The sequence below is a fragment of the Grampus griseus genome (assembly GCF_964374135.1).
Source record: "Grampus griseus genome assembly, chromosome: 12".
Classification (NCBI taxonomy): Eukaryota; Metazoa; Chordata; class Mammalia; order Artiodactyla; family Delphinidae; genus Grampus; species Grampus griseus.
The window spans coordinates 75,835,691-75,861,811 of record NC_139006.1 but is presented as its reverse complement, the minus strand read 5'-3'; the positions used below and the strand labels follow the sequence as shown (position 1 = coordinate 75,861,811).

At 46.2% G+C, this 26,121-nt stretch overlaps 1 protein-coding gene across 2 annotated transcripts in view; it reads right to left on the bottom strand.

The window, feature by feature from the left end:
* Nucleotides 1-26,121, bottom strand: part of TNFRSF11A (TNF receptor superfamily member 11a) — a gene marked incomplete at both ends in the record, with an annotated part of 56,691 nt that overhangs the window by 28,926 nt on the left and 1,644 nt on the right. For both annotated transcript variants that reach the window (XM_082668332.1, XM_082668333.1), the window contains one exon: nt 1,289-1,370. In XM_082668332.1, the coding sequence (XP_082524458.1) occupies nt 1,289-1,370 (82 nt within the window). The remainder of the gene's footprint in view (nt 1-1,288; nt 1,371-26,121) is intronic.

Here is a 26,121-nt window from a genome sequence, read left to right as displayed (position 1 = left end):
ACAAACAAACAAAAAAAACAAGCACGAATATACTGGACCCCTTACATGACCATGATCCCAGGACATCCCCCAAAGGTAGACTGATACATGAGATAAGACCACATCTTACAGCGACGGCTCCTCAGCCCTCCCGGCTGGCTCAGATAACCTCTCCTGGGTTTGCTGTGCCTGTGTTCACAGCAGTCTTTTAGGTCTTCTAAGTAAAAGATCACCCCTTCCACCGCAAACCTCTGCTGACTCAGGAAAAGAACTATGGTTTTCAAACTGGTGCCTACAGAACTTGAGGGGTTCCCTGGGGGCTAAGCAAGAGGAACTTCCTCTCACCTCTCCCCTCCCATCTTCAAAACCCCTCTCCTGTCAACCTGGATAGTTAACTTCTTTTGTCCCAAGTACACTGTGGGCTCACGGTTAACTTAGTTTGATCAGAGAGTAATACACACACACATGCACGCATGAAAATCACTGGATCTTCATTCTACGAACCCAAAAAGTATTTGTAGCGGAAATATCTAAAGGATCTTGTTATAAGGTAAGCACGTTTTCCTCAAAGCTCTCCTCCTCTCCCCAGCACAGTGAGTGAGTGAGGACCCTCTGGACTTGGGGCTTCACTGAGGCCATAGAAACACTTGGTCACCTTCTGGCAGAGCAACTTTGGGGAAGTGGTGACCAGTCCACCTTCTACACCTCAGCAGGTATCGTGGGGAGGAGTTATAACAGGGTTTCAGCAAGTTTTAGCAGTGATTCTAGGATAGATGACCACCCCCATCCTCCGCTAATTTCTGTGAAAATAATACTTTTTTTTTTTGGCCACACCGCATGGCTTGCAGGATCTTAGTTCTCCCACTAGGAATCAAACCTGGGCCCTTGGCAGTGAAAGTCCCGAGTCCTAACCACTGGACCGCCAGGGGATTTCGCAAAATAATACTTTTAAGTAAGAGTTGTATCTCATATTTTGAGAGTTTGAATCACAAACTTCTAAAACAGAGTTTCAGAAACCATCTTGCCTTCTCAAGAAGCAGCGTTTTGGAAAGCTGGTACTTAATTCATGTTCCAGCATGTACTTAATTCAAGTACCAGTTTCTGAAATTGCTCTTGATTTTTAGGTGATTTCATCTACTGAGAGAAAAGTTTTTGTCCTCAGAGTGACAAACACCACTACCTGGCACCGCCATAAAACGCCTACCCAATTTCTTTTTTTTGTCTGGCAGGATAGAAACGGTTCCTTAGATTAAAAAAAGAACCCCACCCGCTTTTGGAGTACAATGACAGGAGGTTTGGAGGTACAAACCTGGTTCACATTTGTTACAGCATCGTCCAAGGCGCTCGTAATGCCTCTCGCTAGTACACGGAGAGGTGATCTGAAAAGTCACCTAAAGAGAAAGTAAGCATCAGGTGGAGATTAGGCACAAGTTCTTTCTAGAGAAAACAGAAAGTGAATTACTGACTCACATTTCTGAAAAGTATAAGAAATCACCGTAAACAGTCCTGAAACAACTGCTCTGCATAATACCACCCCCCTCCCAAAGATGTCGCTTTCCTATTCTAGCCCATTTCTCCCTAACAATGTACAAAACCAATGATTCTGGCACCCAAATCCATTTAAGCATTTAAAACAATTTCGGTCATGCTCCTGGTAATAGGCCGGATGAAAGGGAAATTTACAAATGGTACACAGAAGGTTGAAAACCACTTTACACAACCCACATACGAAATTGGTCCCACTTCTGTGTCATCACATGGTGGACAGTTTGCTCAGTCCACTTTGGTCATAAGACTGTAGAAGGACAGAATGGGGCCCCTTAACATGTGTCTTATACCAGGGGAGGCCAACGGTGGTCTTACAAGCTAGCTCTGATTTTAAAAAGATGCTTAATACCGCTTACCTTTTAAAATTTTAAACATGCAGAGAATCTGAAAAAGTGGGACAGCAAGGGGTTACAGGAAGCCTTCTGGCTTACAGCCAGGAGCCCTGACCAACCGCCCGCTGGCTGAGGGATCCCCGACAAGCTGCTTCAGCTCTTTGAACCTTGTCTCCTTTCTGTATGATTCTAATACCAATACTAATTTCCAAGTCTGCTCATCTAAGCAGAACAAAACAAAAAGCCAAGTCCCTTACAATCACTCAGATTCTTATCAGTTTGCCACAGAAAAGCTCTTTTCTTTATCAGCTTTCTCAGCGTCAGAAAAAAAACCCACACATTCCTGTTGACAGGCAGGCAGTGGAGCGATGAACTGAACGAAGAAGTGGAAGCACTGGGCTCAGCTGCACAGACTTCACACTGTGCGTACCAAGAGTCCTGCTGGGTCCCACGGATCCAAAGTTACAACCTTGCCCTCAAGGGACTTCCGCACATCAGGGTGTGTGCTATGATGGAGCCAGGTGGGTCCCTCCCTCAGCTGAAGGCCAGGGGAGGTGTCCCAAGGAGTGTGACAAGTGAGCACAGGCTCACAGGATAAAAAAGAACTCAGCCAGATGAGGAAAAAGGAACTGGCCCGTGGAAGTGGAGGGCAGGGCAAGGAAGCCGTCTTTGGCAGAGCATGAGATGTTCAAACAGGGATACTGAGGCCTGAAGTGGCATGTCGGGTGGGGCTGGCACTGGAGACCATCAGCAGAGTCCCGGGAGACGAGACCAAGGACGGTCAGAGCAATCAGAGGGCTTCACCTGCCTATTCAAGAGCTTGGATGGGAGGTGTAGAAATAGTGTAGCTTGGAAGAAGCCGTGCATCCTCACAGTACCTCAGTTATGAAGGAAGTTTTCTAGAGAGAGCACCACACCCAGAAAAACCCAGGCTAGCTGAGTACGGTGTGCAGGATGCCCCCAGTACGGACCTCTCCGACCTCCCCCAGGCCAGGTAAAGGGCTTCCGGGAGGGCTGGGGCCAGGGACAGTTACTCTGAGGCCGATGAGAATGTCAAATGTGCTTCTGGAGCCAGGTATGCCAGGAAGGTTGTATTCGGACTTGCTTCCGAGACCTGTCTAACACTCTCTGTGGACCCCTGATAACATGGATTGATGTTCCCCGAGCATTCACCACGTGACAGGGTCTGGTGGACAGTGCAGTGAGCCCACTGAACATTAGGAAGAATGATGTAACAGAAACCACCCCACCTCTCCTTTCGGGTCTCTTTTTCTCTTTGTTTTTATAGGAATCTGTTTCTCTGCGCCTGGCACAGTAACGTGTGCACGCAGAAGAAAGAGGCACAGAGGCAAAACGGTGCGGCTGAATTCGGTCAGTGCAACTTTTGTCTCACAAACGGGATTTGTCTGAGCCTGATGATATGTGAGCGCTCCTGCGACGCTGATGACAAAGGCAAACAAGAGAAATGTGTGGTGGGAGATAAAGGTCGATGGCTTCTGACCCATAAGAAAGCTGCAAGAGCCTCTGTAAGATGAGCACAGACTTTGTCTGTATTACACACACAGCTTCTCTTTAGGGGAATTTGGTAAAAGGACTCCCCCCAAGCAGCAGCTTAGAAGGTCTGTCAGGTGCTACAGGCTGTGCCCTGGGCTCCAAATCCTGGTACCTGGTGAGCATCATTGACCTGAATATGTGGACAATTTGTTTACACGTTTAGGAGAGTGGCAGTGATTCATTCAACCCATCCGCCGTCTAACCCAGGAGCATAATACCTCCTAGCAAAAATGGGGAAGCTACTGATTCCAGAGGTAACCAGATGTCTCAGCTCTTAAACAGATTTTCACAGATTATTCCTTAGAATCCATATCTGTCTCCTAAGCTTACTGTGACTTTACACCTGGACATGTCTTCTTTTTTTAAAATGGAGATATAATTCACATACCATGAAACTCACCCTTTCAAAGGGTGCGATTCAGTGTTTTGTTTTGTTTTTTTTGTATATACACAAAGTTGTGCAACCACCACTGCTAACTCCAGAACACCTTCATCACTCCAAAACTGATATGTCTGTTTGACACAGCTCTAGGATTACAGATCTTTTAAGTTGCATAAGCAATTCTGCTACTGGGAGAATTGGCTATGGTGAGGCAGAAAATTATGGAATTAATCTAATTTAAGGTATAGCTTAAACTGAACCCTACTTTACTCTTGAGTTACATCAGATACTTTGCAGTACACCTTCAAACCTTCAAAATGGCAATAAATATACAACTCAAAAGGCAACATACATACATAGATATGGTTACGGAAATGTGGTTTGTGGGTAAATAAAAAGAATCTGGAAAACTCTCTGTAGGAGGCCTACACCTTCAGAAGGCAAGATGTGCCTTTGCTGTGTTTTTTCCTTCTCTTGTTCTGCCTCTCTGCTTCTAAGAAGCTCTCTGCTTCTTTTCCCCCACTGGCAGAGCTGTAGCTCTAGGATGACCTTCTTATTAGAGGATCTGCAGCTCCCCAGACTTCACATAGCATGTAAAGCTTGCCCTGTGCTGGTCTCACTCTGATCCTAAGCTCCACGTCCAGGAACCCTGTGGTTTGCTCTCTGCACTGCAGTCCCCGCATTTGTAACTATTAGGAAGTCCAGATCTTGGACACCCTGGCCTGTCACCTTTTGCTGATCCCCTGAGGACTTGTCCCTCCATGCTACAGGCCAGAAGGGCTCTACCTGCCTGCCTCCTGGATCCCAAGCTCCCACATCCAACCTTCTTGGGCTCGGTTTCCTGTTAGCCTGAGCTGGATCTCCTTGACACCAGCCTCCCTCTGTCTGGATAGCCTGCCAAATACATCCCCAGACTGGTGGTTTTTTGATGTGAATGAACGAATGCCCTTCAGTCCCTCCCAGTCTGACCCCTTCTTTTTCTTTTTTAACATGTTTATCGGAGTATAATTGCTTTACAATGGTGTGTTAGTTTCTGCTGTATAACAAAGTGAATCAGCTATACATATACACATATCCCCATATTCCCTCCCTCTTGCATCTCCCTCCCACCCTCCCTATCCCACCCCTCTAGGTGGTCACAAAGCACCTAGCTGAGCTGATCTCCCTGTGCTATGCGGCTGCTTCCCACTAGCTATCTATTTTACATTTGGTAGTGTACATATGTCCATGCCACTCTCTCACTTTGTCCCAGCTTACCCTTCCCCCTCCCCGTGTCCTCAAGTTCATTCTCTATGTTTGCATCTTTATTCCTGTCCTGCCCCTAGGTTTTTCAGAACCATTTTTTTTAAGATTCAATATATATATGTGTTAGCATATGGTATGACCCCTTCTTTTTCCTACAGATTCTAGCTCTGACATCTCCCATCTCAACAGCAGCTGGGAGAGCCTCCAGGCTGCTCAAGCCCCTCCTGGTCCTCTGGCCCTTCCCTCCCAACAGCTCAGAATTTGGGCCTGACTCTAGCCCCCAAGACCAAGCTCCCAACGGTTATGAGGTAGTAGCTCTTATTATTGGTAGCAATCCTAGTAAGGCAGTAATTTGATAAAAACATGTTCCTGCTTCAGTGTTCTGGAAGCAACCTCCCAGGGAATGGGGGGATTCAGCAGAAGGCTGCAGATTTTCAGTTCATCGGGTGATTTTGTCAACCACCTCCAGTCTCCTCTCTTTGCCCAAGATGTAGCAACAGAAGGCTTTTGGTAACCGAGTTGAGACGTACAAACTTTGAGTTACCTATGTTTTTGTCTAGTTTGCCTTCAGGATTGACCTGTTTCCCTCTAAAACAACAGAGCTTTGGAACCATCGTTGTTTTCATTAAGCAAGTAAAGCAGAACCACTTCTAAAATGTCTATCTATTGAATAAAGAATACAGTCACATACATTCAAAATCAGGTCTGTTGCAGCGCTTGTGTTTTGGGGAATACGATTTGATTCATGCATGGTACTTAGAAGTCTCGTAAAAAACCAGCCATGTCCTACCGACCACAGTTCTTAATCAATGAAATACAGAAGTAATGTTTGGCCCCCAGAGTTTACATCGACTAACTTCTGCTTTCTCACAGACTTCCCCTGAGTGTATAAGAAACACTATAGAGTCTGTTTATGGCAAATAGCCTTTACATCTCCTGCCTCTCCTTCCCCCATCTAAACTCCTTGGAAAGTCTAAATAAAGGAGTTAAAATGGCAAGACAATACACCTGCTTTATTGGCCATCTGTTGCCTCACTTTCTTGTGTGTTTTGTGTCATGTGTGTATTTGTTTCAGGGCATACGGGCTGGTATTTAATTTTAACGGCTGACAAACTCTTCTGGAATAAGCATGTCCACAGTCCGTGCGAGGCTTTGGGAGGCCGGAGGGAGATAATAAATTGTACATCAAAATCGTCTTTATAAAGCTCCGTGGATTTATTTCCCAGTGTAATGCCATGTTGGGTCTAACCCTGAGAAACCCCAAGCTGAAGAAACATTTCTGTGAGCTGAGCTGCAGAGACCGGAGGGTCTGGATTCAGAATTCTGCAGGGAAGGTTGACTTAAATATTTATTTTTCGTGCTGTTAATCAACCTAATTGTAGTGAAAGCCGTTATGAATACTAAAATTACTTTGCTGCTCTACTAAAAATTCATGCTGACACATAACAAAACAGAAAGAAGCTTGGCTCCTTCTGTCAAACCAAGGGGAAAAGAACCCAACCCAGACGAACAAATGAGGGATTTTCCATAGATTTCATTTTATAAAATATCACCCATGACTATACTTGAGAATTTGGCTGTAAATTAAGTAAAGGTGGTATCAAATCTCTGAATGTTACAGTCAACTGAAAGATGTGGTTTTTCTTAAGAGAGAAACTACTGGATGTGAAAATAACACCTAATAGTTCTGCTGCCCTTGAAAAAAATATCCTTAAAGAAAGTCACGGGGCTTCCCTGGTGGCGCAGTGGTTGAGAGTCCGCCTGCCGATGCAGGGGACACGGGTTCGTGCCCCGGTCTGGGAAGATCCCACATGCCGCGGAGCGGCTGGGCCCGTGAGCCATGGCCGCTGAGCCTGCGTGTCCAGAGCCTGTGCTCTGCAACAGGAGAGCCCACAGCAGTGAGAGGCCCGCGTACCGCAAAAAAAAAAAAAAAAGAAAGTCACGAATGAAAAGTGCTCTAATCCAGAATAGAATAGAAATCAATTACTAGTAACCTGTGTTCCCGAGAACACCAAGAAAGCGGCTTTACTATGAGGGTCTCACACCAGGAAATTGTTTCTATCTGAAGGCTTTTGTTTTTAGAAATAAATGAACAGCGAACAAACAAAAGGTCTCAGTCATAGGCCAGAGGAACCGACAAACAAATGCTGTTCCTTCTTGTCCATTTCTTTGAATGTCTCTGTTTTTAGCTGGCTGAGCAGTCAGGCCAGAGACGAGGTCTAAGTTTCTCCCCTCAAAACATTTCAGTTAGTGAATCCAAACACAGACCCTTTCAACCGAGATGTTCTACAGGACCTGCTCAGTTTGGTCCCTTTCTTAGCTCCTTTTCTCCAGAAGCTTCCAGTGGCCCTGCTCTATTTTATCTGGCTTTGTACTCTTGAACATGGCACAGTTATATGTCTGTTACTGCAAAGAAAGCATCCACTGTCATGCCTCTCGGTTAAAAGTTCAGAATTGGAAGTGGAATCATTTTGAGCTTGCACATCAGATAAGGCAGGTTTCCAGAGAAAACAGAAAAATGAAACACTAACTGAAGTAAAGTCTGACATGCCAGAATGGAGGGATTTAGCAGAGCAGAGGCCAGGGCCAGAAAGACACAGGGAGAAGGGAGCATGGTACCAGCGCGCTGGTGAAGACGGAAGAAGCTGCCTGGCCAGGTAGCTCCCCTGGTCGGTTAGGGCAGGGCAGACTTCAGGACAGGATTCTTCCAACCAGGGCAGCTCTTAGAGTTGAGCTTCCAGATTGGCCTGGATAGAAGAATGCCTGACATTTCTTTAATAAAACTGTCTACATTTCTACAATTTGAGGACAAGGGGGGAAAACGTCAGTTCTAAGCCTCAGTCTATTCACCTGTAAAATGGGGCAAATAATTGCATCCATCCCACCGCAGTGAGGATGAGACGGTATAATTCATGGAAAATTATGTATCAATGGCAAGTGGCAATACTCAGGAAAAATGAAGGCTCTGTTTTTTCACTTTGAAGCGAAGGACCTTTCTAGCAGGTAGCTGGGGGAATGAGGCAGGACGGGAATTGCGTCACTCACTCACTCAACAGAGGGGCGCACACCTGGCTGGCGGTCGGTAGGGGGGATGCTACTGTAGGCACCTGGTCAGAATCGGTGAACACTAATTACTTTTATCAGATCGTTCCCTGGTGGGGGGCTGGAGGGAAAGGAGTGGGACAGAAAAAGGAAAGAGGGTGGAAAAGAGACCAGGGACTCGTAGAAAAATTCTGAAGGCCTGGCAATTTTCCTGAGCGTACCATCCCTGTTTAGTTTTAACATGGCTCTGATGACAAAAGCTGACGGCAGAGTGTTTCAGCTGCGCAATTGGAAAAACATGATTTTGGGGTTTTTTTTTTTTGCTGCACCTCCAGGCTTGCGGGATCTTAATTCCCTGACTGGGAACAGAACTCGTGCCCCCTGCAGTGGAAGTGTGGAGTCCTAACCACTGCACCGCCAGGGAATTCCCAGAGAAACATGTTTTTAATCCAAAAGGTTTATTTTTTTTTAAAGCATGTTTGACTTCACATAAAGAAGTGCTTTCTCATGAGACTGAAATGGTGGCAGGTGGCCCGAGTCATGGTAGTGGCTTTCTGTCTGGAGCTTCAGTCGGTGATGGGGACGGAAGCCGGGCTGGGGAGGGAGCGAGCTTACTCAAAGCTTCTGCTGATAAAGTGTTTGCTAGATTCTGTCAGTGATTTCTGTCAACTGGGACAGAATCGAGCTATGACCAAATGCCCTGCTAGACATTTCCATTTTAGAAAAACTCAGAATTTCAAGAGAAAGAATTTCAAGAGAAAGAATTTCAAGCTGACAGGTTTACAGAGAAAACATCAGACTTGTTTTTCTTTTGCACAAACCAAAGCTTCACATTTCATACTTCAGAACATTACACAGGCGCCTATAAGACAGTATGTTACCAATTAAAGAGAGAAAATTAAGGAGCAGCTTTTGGGGATCTCCTGTGAACCCCAGCAGATCACCCCACGCATTCCCTGGAGAACACTGAACTGTGGAACATGTTAAGAGTGTGAAGACCCCACGTCTTGCAAGCCAGGTATGTGGTCTAAGTCATGATGGAAGTGGATACAGAGAATCAGAGGGTTTAAATAGAAAACTCTCTGAGTGTCCAAAATACTACAATTCACTTTACAGAAATATATTTTACACACAGCTTTTCTTTTTTACATCTTTATTGGGGTATAATTGCTTTACAATTGTGTGTTACTTTCTGCTTTATAACAAAGTGAATCAGTTATACATATACATATGTTCCCATATCTCTTCCCTCTTGCACCTCCCTCCCTCCCACCCTCCCTGTCCCACACCTCTAGGTGGTCACAAAGCACAGAGCTGATCTCCCTGTGCTATGCGGCTGTTTCCCACTAGCTATCTATTTTACGTTTGGTAGTGTATATATGTCCATGCCACTCTCTCACTTTGTCACAGCTTACCCTTCCGCTTCCCCATATCCTCAAGTCCATTCCCTAGTGGGTCTGTGTCTTTATTCCCGTCTTACCCCTAGGTTTTTTATGACATTTTTTTCCTTAAATTCCATATATATGTGTTAGCATACGGTATTTGTCTTTCTCTTTCTGACTTACTTCACTCTGTATGACAGACTCTAGGTCCATCCACCTCATTACAGATAGCTCAATTTCGTTTCTTTTTATGGCTGAGTAATATTCCATTGTATATATGTGCCACATCTTCTTTATCCATTCATCCAATGATGGACACTTAGGTTGTTTCCATCACCGGGCTATTGTAAATAGAGCTGCAATGAACATTTTGGTACATGACTTTTTTTGAATTATGGTTTTCTCAGGGTACATGCCCAGTAATGTAATGGGATTGCTGGGTCATATGGTAGTTCTATTTGTAGTTTTTTAAGGAACCTCCATATGTTCTCCATAGTGGCTGTACCAATTCACATTCCCACCAGCAATGCAAGAGTGTTCCCTTTTCTCCACACCCTCTCCAGCATTTATTGTTTCTAGATTTTTTGATGATGGCCATTCTGACTGGTGTGAGATGATATCTCATTGTAGTTTTGATTTGCATTTGTCTAATTATTAATGATGTTCAGCATTCTTTCATGTGTTTGTTGGCAGTCTGTATATCTTCTTTGGAGAAATGTCTGTTTAGATCTTCTGCCCATTTTTGGATTGGGTTGTTTGTTTTTTTGTTATTGAGCTGCATGAGCTGCTCATAAATTTTGGAGATTAATCCTTTGTCAGTTGCTTCATTTGCAAATATTTTCTCCTGTTCTGAGGGTTGTCTTTATATCTTGTTTATGGTTTCCTTTGCTGTGCAAAAGCTTTGAAGTTTCATTAGGTCCCATTTGTTTATTTTTGTTTTCATTTCCATTTCTCTAGGAGGTGGGTCAAAAAGGATCTTGCTGTGATTTATCTCAAAGAGTGTTCTGCCTATGTTTTCCTCTAAGAGTTTGATAGTTTCGGGCCTTACATTTAGGTCTTTAATCCATTTTGAGCTTATTTTTGTGTATGGTGTTAGGGAGTGATCTAATCTCATACTTTCACATGTAACTGTCCAGTTTTCCCAGCATCACTTATTGAAGAGGCTGTCCTTTCTCCACTGTACATTCCTGCCTCCTTTATCGAAGATAAGGTGACCATATGTGCATGGGTTTATCTCTGGGCTTTCTATCCTGTTCCATTGATCTTTCTGTTTTTGTGCCAGTACCATACTGTCTTGATTACTGTAGCTTTGTAGTATAGTCTGAAGTCAGGGAGCCTGATTCCTCCAGCTCTGTTTTTCGTTCTCAAGATTGCTTTGGCTATTCGGAGTCTTTTGTGTTTCCATACAAATTGTGAAATTTTTTGTTCTAGTTCTGTGAAAAATGCCATTGGTAGTTTCATAGGGATTGCATTGAATCTGCAGATTGCTTTGGGTAGTAGAGTCATTTTCACAATGTTGATTCTTCCAATCCAAGAACATAGTGTATCTCTCCATCTATTTGTATCATCTTTAATTTCTTTCATCAGTGTCTTATAATTTTCTGCATACAGGTCTTTTGTCTCCTTAGGTAGGTTTATTCCTAGATATTTTATTCTTTTTGTTGCAATGGTAAATAGGAGTGTTTTCTTGATTTCACTTTCAGATTTTTCATCATTAGTGTATAGGAATGCCAGAGATTTCTGTGCATTAATTTTGTTTCCTGCTACTTTACCAAATTCATTGATTAGCTCTAGTAGTTTTCTGGTAGCATCTTTAGGATTCTCTATGTATAGTATCATGTCATCTGCAAACAGTGACAGCTTTACTTCTTCTTTTCCAATTTGGATTCCTTTTATTTCCTTTTCTTCTCTGATTGCTGTGACTAAAACTTCCAAAACTATGTTGAATAAGAGTGGTGAGAGTGGGCAACCTTGTCTTGTTCCTGATCTTAGTGGAAATGCTTTCAGTTTTTCACCATTGAGATGACAAAATTCAACACCCATTTATGATAAAAACCCTGCAGAAAGTAGGCATAGAGGGAACTTTCCTCAACATAATAAAGGCCATATATGACAAATACACACAGTTCTTGAAAAAAAAATTCTGCTGCTGAAAGTGAGGCTCAGGACTTCCCTGGTGGTGCAGTGGTTAAGAATCCGCCTGCCAATGCAGGAGACACGGGTTTGCGCCCTGTCCAGGAAGATCCCACAGGCCATGAAGCAACTAAGCCCGTGTGGCACAACTACTGAGCCTGCACTCTAGAGCCCGTGAGCCACAACTGCTGAGCCTGCATGCTGCAACTACTGAAGCCCGCACACATAGAGCCTGTGCTCTGCAACAAGAGAAGCCACCACAAGGAGAAGCCCACGCACCGCAATGAAGAGTAGCCCCTGCTCACCGCAACTAGAGAAACCCCGTGCTCAGCAACGAAGACCCAACGCAGCCAAAAATAAATAATTTACATATAAAAAAAGTGAGGCTCAACTCTTCTCTGATTGGTACAATATGAAAAGACGTGTCTGTTGGAGAAGAATGTGAAGAAAATCATGACCATCATGAATACTATTATAATAATTGACCTGCTACTAAGGGATTTGGGGCATTCTAAAATGCATTTTACGAATGTGTTTCCAGTGATAAAGAGTATTCAGAACTCCAACTCGAAGGTGTTCATCACAGCTGGTCAACTCCTGCTGGTCTCATTGAAAACCCACTAATATGAATCAACCCCCTCCCCACATACAGACCACTCCCCATGAAGGGGTTGTGAGTTGATTTCCTCACTATGCAGACACTAGAGTAAGGCCAGTCATTCCTTTGACTGAGTCATTTGCCTTATCTTGTAAGATGACTTTTCATTTGTTTATGACCAGAAGACAAATTTTGGCCTGGTCTAGGGTTTAATAATACAAAGTACCAGTCTCTTAAAAAGCTCTGCTATCATCACATCTTCAAAGCTGTCTTTACTGAGCTCTCATATATCAATACTTGTGCAAGGGATTGGCTTGTGTAGGAAAGGGAATGAGTCCATCCCTACCCTCTCAAAGTGTGTCGCAGCAGAGGACACAGGCAGATAGAGGAGAGAAAACTAACAGATAGAGACCCACAGGACAATACAAGACCTGGTGCACTGGAAAGATCAAGTTCCACCAAGTCCCTGGATGCAACTCTCACTGGTCACGGACTGGGAAGGGGAGGGAACCCGGCCTGGGATACACGGGAAGGAATCACAGAGGGAGATGCACAAAGTGCAGAGGGCAGGGGCAAGGGCAGAGGAGTGAAGAATGGGGCTTGGGTTGGTGGAGGGGGAGAGGAGGGGCAGTGGGAGACCTGGGGCAGATGCAGAGGCAGGGGAGTGGGGTCCTGGGAAGAGGCAGCTGTAGAAGGGCGGTCATTTTTAGCAGCACCATGGAGTGTACTGCAAACAATGGTGGAATGAGAAGGGCCAATAAGAAGGTGTGAACTCCTTTTGGCAATGAACAGTGTCTGATGGAGGGAATGACTGGTGTCTTATGGAAGGAATAGCCATGTAAAGAGCTGGCATGAACAAACAAGGTAGGGAGTCTAGATCTTGCAGGAGGAGCAAAGAAAGTGGCTTATCTCAGGGAGATGAGAAAGGGCTGTCTCCATCGTGAAACACTGAATTTAGGTCTTTTTATGCCAGTCCTTTGAAAACCCATTTTCAAAAAAACTTTGGGGGCACTTTAATTAAAAACTGTTTTTATTGGGGTAAAAATTATATATATATATATATATATAAAACTAAATTTGTCATTTAAACCATTTTTTTAGTGTACAATTCAGTGGCATTAATTATTCATGATGTTGTATAACCGTCACCATGGTCTCTTTCCAGAACATTCTCATCATCCCAAACAGAAACTCTTTTAACCATTACACAGTAACTCCTCACTTTCCCCTCCACCTGGGAACCCTGGAGTTAAACAATAATGCCCCATTTTCTCCAGCCCCTGGTAACCTCTATTCTGCTTTCTGTCTCTGTGAATTTGACTATTCTAGGTACCCCATATAAGCGGAATCATACAGTATTTGTCTCTTTATGTCTGGCTTATTTCACTTAGCATGGTCTTCAAGGTTCATCCATATTGTAGCATGTATCAGAACTTCATTCCTTTTCATGGCAGAATGATATTCCGTTGTATGAATACATCACAGTTTGTTTATCCGTTCATCTGTTGATGGATACGTAGGTTGTTTCCACCTTTTCTGTGTTGTGAGTAGTGCTGCAGTGAACACTGGCACACAAATATGGTCATTCTATGTTCAGCTTTTTGAGGAACTACCAAACTTTCTTCCATAGTTGCTGTACTATTTTAATACATTCCCACCAAAAATGCAGGAGGGTTCCAATTTCTCCACATCCTTACCAACACATTATTTTCCATTTTTTTGGTAATAGCGATCCTAATGGGTATGAAGCGGTCTCTCAGTGTGGTTTTGATTTGCATTTCCCTAATGACTAACGATGCTGAACATCTTTTTTATGTGCCTTTTGGCCAGTTTTGGAGAAATGTCCACTCAAGTCCTTTGCCCATTTTTATGGGGTAATTTCATTTTGCATGGACCTGTTCACAGGACTCAATTTAGCTGTCAACAGCATTGACTTATTATATAGGACTGGAATGGTTATTAGAGGGCTGTAGGACTCTTGGGTTCATTTTAACCAACTTGAAAGAAATCTTTGATTTTCCTGTTTAAGAAAAACCTTCCCAGTCTAAACGGCATGACTGCATGGCTCTCTAGAAAACAATCAAGGAGGTTTAGCATTTAAGTAAGACGTGCTCAGTGAGTTTACAACCTAAAAGTGGAACAAATTAAATATGCATTCACTTACTCCTCAAAGGTTAACTGAACACATCCTATGTGCCAGACACAATTTTAAGTTTTTTGGATACAGCAGATACTAGACAGAGTCCTTGCTTACATTGTACTTCTTGGGAGAAGAGTGACAGTAAACAAACATGTAACGGAATCTGGTTGGAATGACTGTGATGAAAAAAATAAAACAGGCTAAGTAAGGTAATGGGATTATGAGGGGGAGCCTCATCAGATGAGATGATCTTTTGAGTGGAGACCTGCATGAAGTGAGGGAACAAGCCAAATTAATAGCAAGTGTCAGGTAGAGCAGTAGTTCAGGTGGACAAAAAAGCATTTGCAAATGCCCCGGGAGGGTGTGTGCCTGGCTGGACCAGGAACAGCAGGAAGGCCTGTGTGACTAGCACAGCGAGGAGAGGCTGGAGTATAAACTCACACAACTGATGACATAATTTACCCAGATCGTGAGTTAACATGCACCTGCAGCTCCAGGACTGTGTGATACTGACTTTAGGTTCGTAGTGGACATAACATTTTAAATAATAAGCACTTCATACTATTTTTATCACCAGGCAGGAAACATAATATTTGCCATAAGAGTTTTTAACTTTTACATTTTTTTTTTTTTTTTTTTTTTTTTGCGGTACGCGGGCCTATGGCTCACGGGCCTAGCCGCTCTGCGGCATGTGGGATCTTCCCAGACCGGGGCACGAACCCGTGTCCCCTGTATCGGCAGGCGGACTCTCAACCACTGCGCCACCAGGGAAGCCCTTAATTTTTACATTTAATTGTGATAAAATACTCATAACATAAAATTTGCTGTCTTCACCGTTTTGCCACCAGATTTTAAAAAAAATAGATACTATACAGAGAAAAAAAAATCTGACTCAGGTCAGGTTTGATTAAAAAAAGAAAAAAAAAACCCTTAAAAATGTAGAGTAATTGTGGCCTATTAGAAGTCTGGGTATGTTCACCATTTCGATTTAGCAGTTACAGTTGACTTCATGAGCTGTCTTGAAAGTTGCTTTTTATGGCCCCATCAGTATTTTTTTTCTCTGACCACCTTGATTCCAGATAAGCTCCTTTAAGAAAAGAAGTGCTGCACTTATTTAGACAGGAGCATATCAAAGGTCTATTGATTTTTGCTCAACTCTCCTTCTTACTTTCCTCCCAATGTATTTATTATCTCTGCTCCTAGACAAGAAAACATAGGGCCTAAGGGAAAATGAAGAAATAACTTTGCACGTCGAAACTTTAATTGCAAGTTTCTTTGTCTTCCGGGGAGATAAAGGATGAGAAAAGTCTGCAGCTGTGAGCTACCTGAAATGAAGGTCCAAGGAAGGTTAGCTTCCTAAACACAGTAATTAGGATGGGTTTGCCTTGTCCTCACATCGTCACCCCACAGGCTCCAGTGAATGCCCCTTTATTCTCCTAGTGCGAAAGGATTTTTTTTTTTTGCCATTCTTGAATTTTTTTTTTTTTTTAACTTTTATTCATTTGAGATGAGAACTGCTTTCTCTTCTTTCCTGTAGTAAGCGCTAATGGCCCCTGTGCTTCCAAGTGTGTGCTGGTCTGCTGGATGCCAAGGACCCTCCTAGGCTCTGCCTCCATACTGGGGGTGGACCAAGCTAATAAGGTGGTTAGCCCCCAAAGTGGCCGGGGCAGGGACTAGACTTCCCCCCGCCCGCCTTTTAAAGGTGCACAGAATCACCTGGAAATCTCATTAAAAGGTGATTCTCATTGGGTAGGTGTGGGGTGGGGCCTCACCCTGCATTTCTAACAAGCTCTCAGGTGATGCTCATACTGCTGGTTGTTGAGTGGCAAGGTCAGAGATCGTTCAAGACCAAGATGAAGTCCAGCGCCTCAGCAAGGCTCCCCGGGCCCGCACGTGGGCTCAGTCTCACCCCAACCCCTCCTCCTACTGTCTCCTCAGCAGCCCTGCCCTGGATCCTAGGCCTAAAACACACTGCGGCCCCCGGCCTCCACGCGCTCCATTTCGTCCAGCCAACCCGTGTCATCCTACTCAACCCTGGAGCCTAAGTCAACCAGTCTGACACATGACCTTGCCCACAATGGCCACTTTGGTTTAACCTCAGATCTCACACCTGGACTGGTTAGCCCCTTGCGCTAGATGATCTCACATCCACCAGGACTGTCTCCTGTCCCAATCCCTTTGATGCTCTACGGTTGTCTTTCGTGTGTCTGCTCCTCCTGGTAGACTGAAAGCTTGCAACTAGGCCCTCAGCACACCGCCCCTCCCCCCAGTCGCCTGTCCCCAGCATTTTTCAACAGATGGTCCTACACCACTTTCAGGGTCAACCCCCGCTCAGGATCCTTGATTAACTCGCCGGCATTCCAAGCCCCCTAACCTGGTTTTGCGTCCCCCGTGCCTGCTGACCACCCACACGCCACTCTACTAAGCACGCCTGCTCCTGTGCCAACCCTGTCCCCATGCTTTGCTCGGCTCTCCCCGCCTCTATCACCAATCCAAACGCCAGCCCTCCCTCCTGACTCGGCCCGTCCCACCTCTCCTGGGGAGCCCTGCCCGGGGACTCTGACCCACGAGACCCTCCACCCTTCCTGTATCCCACCATGTATCTCATGTATCCCACATCTCACACGCTCTGATGGCCTCACAGGGCCACATGCAAGGACATCAACTAGATTCGAAGTTTCCGGAAGGATAAGCCAGTGCTGGCGACTGAGCAGGTGCCCACAGGATTCTGGACCTGGGGGGAGATGCAGCAGGGGGACCCTCCCCGTCGAGGTGGCTGGGGCACCAGGCACCACTGCCCTGGCCTCCAGAATAATCACTGTCATGCTCGGCACCCTTCATCTATCTTGCTTTTCAAGACTTTACACCCCACACCTAGTGCTATCCCTGGACTTGTTTGAACTCATCTCTTCTTCCCTTTTTTTTTTTTCTTTTTAACACAGTTGAGCTTCATCTTCTCTTGTCTCAGCCACAACTAACCTATACTTTTTTAAAAAACAAACCATAATTTAAAAAGAGTCATGTACCACAATGTTCACTGCAGCTCTACTTACAATAGCCAGGACGTGGAAACCACCTAAGTGTCCATTGACAGACGAATGGATAAAGAAGATGTGGCACATATATACAATGGAATATTACTCAGCCATAAAAAGAAACGAAATTGAGCTATTTGTAGTGAGGTGGATGGACCTAGAGTCTGTCATACAGAGTGAAGTAAGTCAGAAAGAGAAAAACAAATACTGGACGCTAACACATAGATATGGAATCTAAAAAAAAAAAAGGTTCTGATGAACCTAGGGTCAGGACAGGAATAAAGACGCAGACGTAGAGAATGGACTTGAGGACATGGGGAGGGGAAGGGTAAGCTGGGACGAAGTGAGAGAGTGGCATGGACATATATACACTACCAAATGTAAAATAGATAGCTAGTGGGAAGCAGCCGCATAGCACAGGGAGATCAGCTCGGTGCTTTGTGACCACCTAGAGGGGTGGGATAGGGAGGGTGGGAGGGAGGGGGACGCAAGAGGGAAGAGAGATGGGAACACATGTATATGTATAACTGATTCATTTTGTTATAAAGCAGAAACTAACACAAGGTTGTAAAGCAATTATACTCCAATAAAGAATTTTAAAAATATATAAAACGAACTCAACCACTCAAAATTATTCAGTACCTTTAAGCGCTGCACTGTGCCAGGTACGGGAATCTGACTCTCCTCCACTGCCATGTTCACAGAGCAGTGCCTCTCAATCCTTACCGTGAAAAAGAATCAACGGGAAATCTTTCTAAAATGCAGATTTTCTAACAAGCTCCCAGGTGATGCTGACACTGCTGGTCTTTGAGTAGCAAGGTCAGAGATTACATTAAAGACCGAGAGCCAGAACTTTCTCATGTTCCCAAACGCTGTACAGTTGTCTCCATTTACGTAATGGACATTGAGAACAACCTCGCCCATCACTGGAGACAGACACCATTTATCTTGAGTGGGCCTCCTGCAACACCTACTGCGTGCCAGGCACCATGCTTGAGGCTTTCCCTTCCTCATATTTCTGCTTCCTCACAAGGAGACAAGGCAGCCCATTCAGATAGTTACTGATAAGCCGACTGGCACAGTGCCAGACACAGAGCAAATGCTCGAATTCTAGGTAAATTAATGAATAACTTTTCCTGAAGGACTGTTGTGACCTTATAACTTCCCTTTACAGAAAACTGTGATGGTTTCCTACTAGCTCTGAATCAAATTCACACTCCCAAGCGTAGACTTGGAAAGGTTGCACCAATTGGGGGCAAAATTAGAGACACCCTGGGGGAAAGGGGTTGCAAAATCAGGATCAGAAATCTCTTCCTGGGCTCAAATTGTCTTTTCTAATAGGGATAGAACACAGGTCCGCCTAATCAACACACAACACAGCTGCTCCAGCCTCTTATGCTGTCCCTCGTGCTGGGAACAGAATGCCTCTCACACTGGATGAGGCCCCTTTCACCAGGCCACCCTGGACTCGCTGTTCAGGCACACAGCAGCCGGGTGCCAGTCACACCTGCATTCCCTTGCCCGTGAGGACTGCTCCATGCAGTTAAGATGACTGGTTGTGGGCTTCCCTGGTGGCGCAGTGGTTAAGAATCCGCCTGCCAATGCAGGGGACACGGGTTTGAGCCGTAGTCTGGGAAGATCCCGCATGCCCGTGGAGCAACTAAGCCCGCGCACCACAACTACTCAGCCTGCGCTCTAGAGCCCGTGAGCCACAACTACTGAAGCCTGTGTGCCTAGGGCCCGTGCTCTGCAACAAGAGAAGCCACCGCAATGAGAAGACCACGCACCACAACGAAAAGTAGCCCCTGCTCACCACAACTAAAGAAAGCCCACGTGGCAACGAAGACCCAATGCAGCACGCCCCCCCAAAAGAAGTCCTCCTTCTAGAACTTGCAATCTCTTAAAAAAATATATATATATGACTGGTTGTGCATTCTAGTGCTTTGGTTATTTGTAATTTTACAACTAAGTAGGACCTCAACGGCCTGGTCACAGGGATCCCAACTGGGACACAGAAAACCTAAGCCCATCAGAAGGGGCACTTTCCCCCCACCCCACCCTGTCCAGGACAGAGCCTGACAGGTGGCAGAAGTGGGATAAACATGGCCTGTGAACTGTCTTGACAAACGCAGGAGCAGGGCTATAGTCAGTGGTACAGTACAGTTTATTTCTGGTGGGGGTGTGTGTGGCATAGAGGAGTCAGAGATGCCTTTGCTTCAGGAAGTGGCAAAGATGATTCAAAATGTCACATTTCTTTTCCTCCTGAGTCAGGGACCAACTGGCACGTGGACCCTATGCTGAGACTGCTCAGAGTGCCTGTTTAAACTCAGCCTTAAAGTCATAGTGTTCTTCCTTCTGCTCAATGACAGTTAACAACAGAAAGGCCTCAATGAATGTACCTCCTTGAGCCGAGCCCCACGAATGCAAACTGGTTATGCTATTTCCCAAAACGCTAAAAGAGCTTGCTTCTGCCCACCCCCCCCCCCACCATGTCCTGGAAGTTTGTTTCTCTGCTGCTTACCTGTCGTACAGGTGACTGCATAAGCAGTTTCCCTGAGGGGTTAATGCCATGCCACTGGGGCGGACACGTGGGAGGGGTTCCAGCTCTGCCACTTATGAGCTGTGCAAACTGGACCTCTCTGTGCCTCACTTTTCTCATCTTCCTGGCAAGGTGGAGTGAGGATTAGAGAAAATCTATGTAAAGCACCTAGCACATGCCTGGCACACAGGACGGAGTCAGCAAGAGGCAGGTGCTTTCAGTACATTAACCACATATATTAACTTACAGCTGAGCTCAAAATCTTTTTATGGAATCCCACGTCTACAGCAACGGTTCTCAAACTCGAGTGTGCGTCGGAATCCCCTGCAGAGGTGGTTAAACGGTGTCTGATATAGTGGGCCTGGGGTGGGGCCCGAGAACATGCATTTCTAACAAGTTCCCAGCTGCGGATGCTAGGTCCAGGGCCCCCCCCTCCACAGGGCAGAGTCCCAACACCCTCCTGAGGTTTGTCCGTGACTAACCAGCACCCCTCCCATCCCCAGCTGGCCTTGGCCTCTCCTGGTCTCTGGCCAGCTCTGGGCCCCGGACAAACGGACAGGACTTGAGTTTCTCCTGTTTGGCTCTGCTTGTCCCACCTCTGCCCCTTCCCCTGCTCACTCTGCCCTCAGACTCATGACTGTCCCTCCAGGCCCAGACAGGCGCCACCTGCCCAGCTCTCCACGGCAACCCTGTGCGCTCTGCGCTCCCGCGGCGTCTTGCTCTCGGAAGCTTTAGACCTACTTAACTGCAAGGACTGAAGACGGGGCTGTCTTATTTTCCCTACTAGGTGGGGAACTCTCCAGGGCACAGGCTGTGGGGTAAGTCTGATGTTTTCCAGAGTGTCTTATGGAAGTGCAAAACCAGGGTCCAGAGAATTGAAAGGAAAAAAGGCTGACAGCGAGGTTAAAGGAAGTAGCATGAATAACCCGAGCAAGGGGAAGCAGTGGGCTGACAATCTCCAACGAGAGAAACACAAAAATAAAGAAGACGTTGGCCAACTGATCTTTACCCCCATGAAAGAATAAATTTGAGGAAACGGAGTCAAATTGTGACACAGTATTAGATTCTGCTATAGGGAAGTTCCTGCCACTGGGAATTGTTAAATAATGTAGTGGAGTAGCAAGGGTGGGTGTGAATAATCTCTACAAGGCTTGAAAAATGGAACAGATTCTCAATTCCCATGAACGTTTCAGACGTGATCCTGTTCTTCTACCTTGGGTACAAAATTGAGAACCCTCGACAGATATTTTTTCAACTGGATGTGAATTTGGTGGCTGTTTGTGCTACTTAAGGATACACTTCTAAGTTAGTTGCTAAGGATGTTCCAAGAAGGAACAAATATTTTTTAAAACTCAGAACCTTAGAAAAGTGGCTCATTTCCCATTCTGGGGGTGGGTAACGAGAACCCAGGCTAGCAAATGCTGCAGTGCTAATAGGATTTGTGAGATAGCACATGTCCACTCTCCCTGCTTGCCAGGTTTAACCATCACATTCACAAAAAGTTAGAGTTTTTCTTCCTCATTTTTAATGGAAAGTCTTCAAATTTCTGGTGGCTGGAGGAAGTGGCTCTTGTACTCTCAACACTGCACAGGAAATGTAATGAGTTATTATTACTCTGATGAACCGAAAGGGTAGTTTTTGCAGTCGGTTCTTCCTACCACTTGGAAACCTGGCAGCCCTCTGACTTTGCTTGTGCCAGACAGGCCTCTGTGTCACCTGCTAGCCTAGGACTTTTTGCAGTGGGGAGCAGAAGCGGGGGTGGGCAGAGAGGAAGGGAAACACTCAGCTGAGGCACTAATAGCCACCAGGAAAAGGTGTCTCATGCAAGCAAAAAGTTTTTGCTGAGCTGTGGGTCCAAGGTAAACACTGCTTCTGCTGGGGGCAGGTGACCTATCTGAGGCCAGCGTGGGAAGACCATGGCGCAGGCCACACCAGCTCTGATGCTGGACTCTTTGGGGGGGTCACTGACTGCTTATCTCTTTAGTCCTGAGTTTTAAAACTCTGCCTACATCCTGAACCTCTGATTCAAAGACACCTTTAGGTCAGGAAATGGCTCTGAATTGCAGAGCACACAAATTTCCTGCAGAGCCAATGCCTTGGGGCTCTTAGCTTGTTTTTTAACCCCAGTGGGGTCTAAGGACCTTTGCCTCCCAGTAAGATAATCTAAAGCAGATGCGATTCCATATCCTAAACTGCGACCTTCTTTATTGTTTGTTTGGGGAAAAAACAATCCTTCTTTACTTGAACCTGAACCTGCTTTGATTCTGATTTGGACTAAGACAGAAGTTTCCTTAATAAACTGTGAAAAAATACAATCAAATGGTCAGCTGTCCTGTTTTGACATCTACCACATTTTTTTTTTTTTTTAATAATAGGTCCAACCACATCCTTTGCCCTGTATCTTCGGCGCCCAGCACAGCCTGCTGGCTCTGAAATCGCTCCTGCACTTCTTTCTCTTGCCACCCTCCTGACCCGATTCAAGCCTGTACCAGCTCTTCCCCAAAGCAGGGGCTGTGGCCTCCTTACCACGCCCTGGACCCCCTCCTCCCCCCAGCGCCATGGCACCCTTCCCCATGACCTCCACATCTGACCACGTCCCTCCCCAGCTCACAATACACGGAGATAAAATCTAAACTGTTTTCCTTGCACAGAAGGCCCTTGAGTGCTGGCCCCGCCCCCCACCTGCCCTTGGAGCCCAGGAACACTGTCCTCTTCCGAGTCGCCTGAAAACGCCGCACTCGGTCTGGTCTCCCCACCGTTCCCCCCACCAGGCAGAGCACAAACCAGTCTTGATCCCCTAGCCCACATGCTGCCCCCTTGCCCCTCTTTCTGTGCTTTGGACACACACAACCGCACGGTAAGGAAAAGGGGGTATTTTCCGCCGGCACTTCCAGGCCGGTTAAAGCGCTCTTGTCCTGGGCGCCCACCACACTCTGAAAGCACTCTTGATGACAGGAGTGTCCCACCGCATTCTGTCTGCACGCATCTAGGCCGAGCGCTTCCGGGAGACGGGGGCTACGCCCCTGCTCTCCATCTCCTTAGCCTGCTGCAGGGCGGCCCACCTGGAGGAGGCGCTCGCTTCGTTGAGCTAAACGAGCACATCTAACACAAACGCAGTCCTCTTTCTCACTGTTGACCGCCGTGCCCTGGACGTGGCAGCCCACAGAAATCCCAGGCTGGGGGCCGCCGGTGGCGCACAGGACAAAGACAGAGAGCAGGTTAGCACACATGCACGCAGACGCGCTGAGACGGCTGCCGGGCGATGAGCGGGGCCAGCAGCCGCTGCCCACGAGAGGGAGGGCAGGGCGCCGGGGAGCCGCGCCCGCCGGGCTCGCGGGCAGGACGCAGCCTGACGGCGCCTCTCGGAACCAGGGCAGAGGAACCGCTGGGCTGCGCGTAACCAAGCCCGCCGCCCACTCAGTGTTAAACCTCAAATGCGCACTGAGAACTTCAGACCCACCCGCTCTCCTGTTTTGCTGAAGTCCACTGTCTCTCTCGTGGTTTCTTCAGGCTCGGGGCTTGGGTTTGGGGGGTAGAAAGGAGGAGTTGAGCTTAATCTGTGTTCCTAGCGGTGGGTCCTACACAAAGCTCCCACGCGGCAGCCAGAAGGAAACACGAAGATTAGGTGCCCAACTTCCTACAAACCAGGTGGAGAATTTACAGGCGCTTGCAGGGAGAATCACCTGGCGCGCGAATCCCACCCACGCCGGCTCTGGGGGCCGGGAGGTGGGGTCAGGTATGCTTCCTTTGGGGGCTGGGGGGCGGCCGCTGCAGGGAGACAGCAGCCAGGCCACAGCTGTCCTGGCGGCCACCTGGCCCGAGGGTAGATGCCCTGGGGGGTGACTCACTCGTAGAGAGGGCAACTGTCAGGGCGGGATGCAGATCCAATCCACAGGAGTCCGCCCAGACAGCATCCTCTGGACACACCATGTGGAAAAACACACCACTATCATTTTCCATGTGCTTCAAAGATAGGAAAATAGCATGGGGGGAATTTTAATACTGATCTGGCAGAGAAAGTTCACGTGGTACCTTCTTCAAACAATACTCTGAAAAGGAGGCCCTGGTTTGGAACTCCCCTTTTCATGGCCTCATAAAACACTGATTTATTGACCTTCAAAGACATACCTTTATTGTTTCAGTTTTCCTGGCATATGAATTTCTGGTAGATAACTGAAAAAGCAAGCTCATATTTCCTTATCAACACGGAGAATATGTTCATATTACAGATGTGCCATTTTCGGGGGAAGTGGTGGGAAGGAAATAACAGGGAAAGCATTTGAAACATTTATCAACAAAGTGAACAAAAAGGACACTGATCCCCAAGTCTGTGATTCTCCAAACGAAGTAGTAACTTATGGCCAAGTCTTCCCACTAGGATGGGCTGGCAGGGCAGGAAGACAGCCGGGGCAGGGGCGGTCACCTACCTACCCTACAGTCCCAGTCCCACCCAGGGGATTTCCTCTGCGGGGTGTCCCCACAGGCCTTCCAGGGCCCCACGGCTTATCTGTTTCTGATTAGTCTACATTACCACCTCAACAAGGGCCATACAAGTGTTATCTCAAAAACTATAAATGTTTAGTGTCCTGTCTGTCATGGGGTTTCTTGAATTAAGCTAGCTTTCCAGATAGCTTTGTGCTATCTATAAAGTCATAAACATATGTGGGTTTTCTCTTTTTGGCAAGATTCCTTTAGGCCTAAACCACTGACGCCACCCTCTCAGATAGAAAGCTTTCTTCCCCACAACAGCCTCTTGGGATCATTCCCTCTCTGACCCTTGATTTCCTACCCATCCTCCGAAGACCGCTTCAGAAGCCCCCTCCTCCAAAAGTCCTCCCTGATTCCTCCAACTATATTCCCTCCTTCCTCCACCACCCTCTGCGCTTCTCGTATCATAGGCTGCGTCATTATTATCACAGCTTCACCTGTCTCATCCTCTTGACTGGGCCGTGACCTGTGAAGACCCAGCTATGTCTTCGCCTTGTTTCTCACCAGCACAAGGTTTTACATCCCAAATATGTTTGCTGGCCTGGGTACGAGTGAATCTGCCCTTAGGTCTTGGATATCTAGGGATAAACATGGCTGGGTGATCAGTTACCTCAATGAAAACAGCCTGCTCCTAGAGTTTCTTACTTGGAATAAACAGCAGAACTATCAACATAAAAATTTTAAATGTTTTTTTCTGTAGGCAAATACTCTTCTTATGTCTGAACTCAGATTCCCTCACACAGGCGCAGAGAGATATAAGCACAGAGATGTTTTAAAAGGCAAAACTTACAGCCCCCCAGGTAAGTTTAAATCGATTTAATACAATGTAATCGATTTAATACAATACTTGCAGATAAAGCACTTTCCAGAAGCTGTTTTTGCCAACTATTTTACAAAACCAATACCTCCTCCATCCTCCACACTCAACAGTTCTTTAAGCCTTGCCCAGTGTGTGGTAACTAATCGGCAGTGCAATTCCTTTCTTTGAACTAATAGATCAGGTTGGCCGAAGAAGCAGTAATTGAACAGAGTGCTTGTAACCACAGTATCTTTGGGGGGTAATACTACAACATTACATCTAGCTCCACCTTTCAGAATTAATAGATTTCCACTGGGGAGACTAGGCACAAACTTACATCATTTGATTAGAGCCATCCCAATATCATTTGATTGTTTCCTGTTTAGGTATGATTTAAAAACGCACATAATATAAGTAGCCAAAAGGGAAAGGCGGGGCGGGGGGGAGATAGCACTTGCTGAAAGATAGCTCTGAGAAATAAATGTTTTGATAGCAAATGAGTTCATGTTAGAGCGTACTGCATTTTACACATATATGTACATATGTAGTTTTTGCAATAACACTGTGAGATGCTTTTTTTTTTTTTTTTTTTTTTTGCAGTACGCGGGCCTCTCACTGCTGTGGCCTTTCCCGTTGCGGAGCACAGGCTCCGGGCGCACAGGCTCTGCGGCCATGGCTCACGGGCCCAGCCGCTTTGCGGTATGTGGGATCTTCCCGGACCAGGGCACGAACTCGTGTCCCCTGCATCGGCAGGCGGACTCTCAACCACTGCACCACCAGGGAAGCCCCGAGATGCTTTTTTTAAAACTGTGTAGTGAGCAGGTCTTTCTCAGGTGGCTAGCTGTTCACTGGAGCCCTAGTCCTGTAGTTCAAATAAGGCAGCAGCACCCTGTCCAACCTGTTGAACACTTAATTAAGCAACACC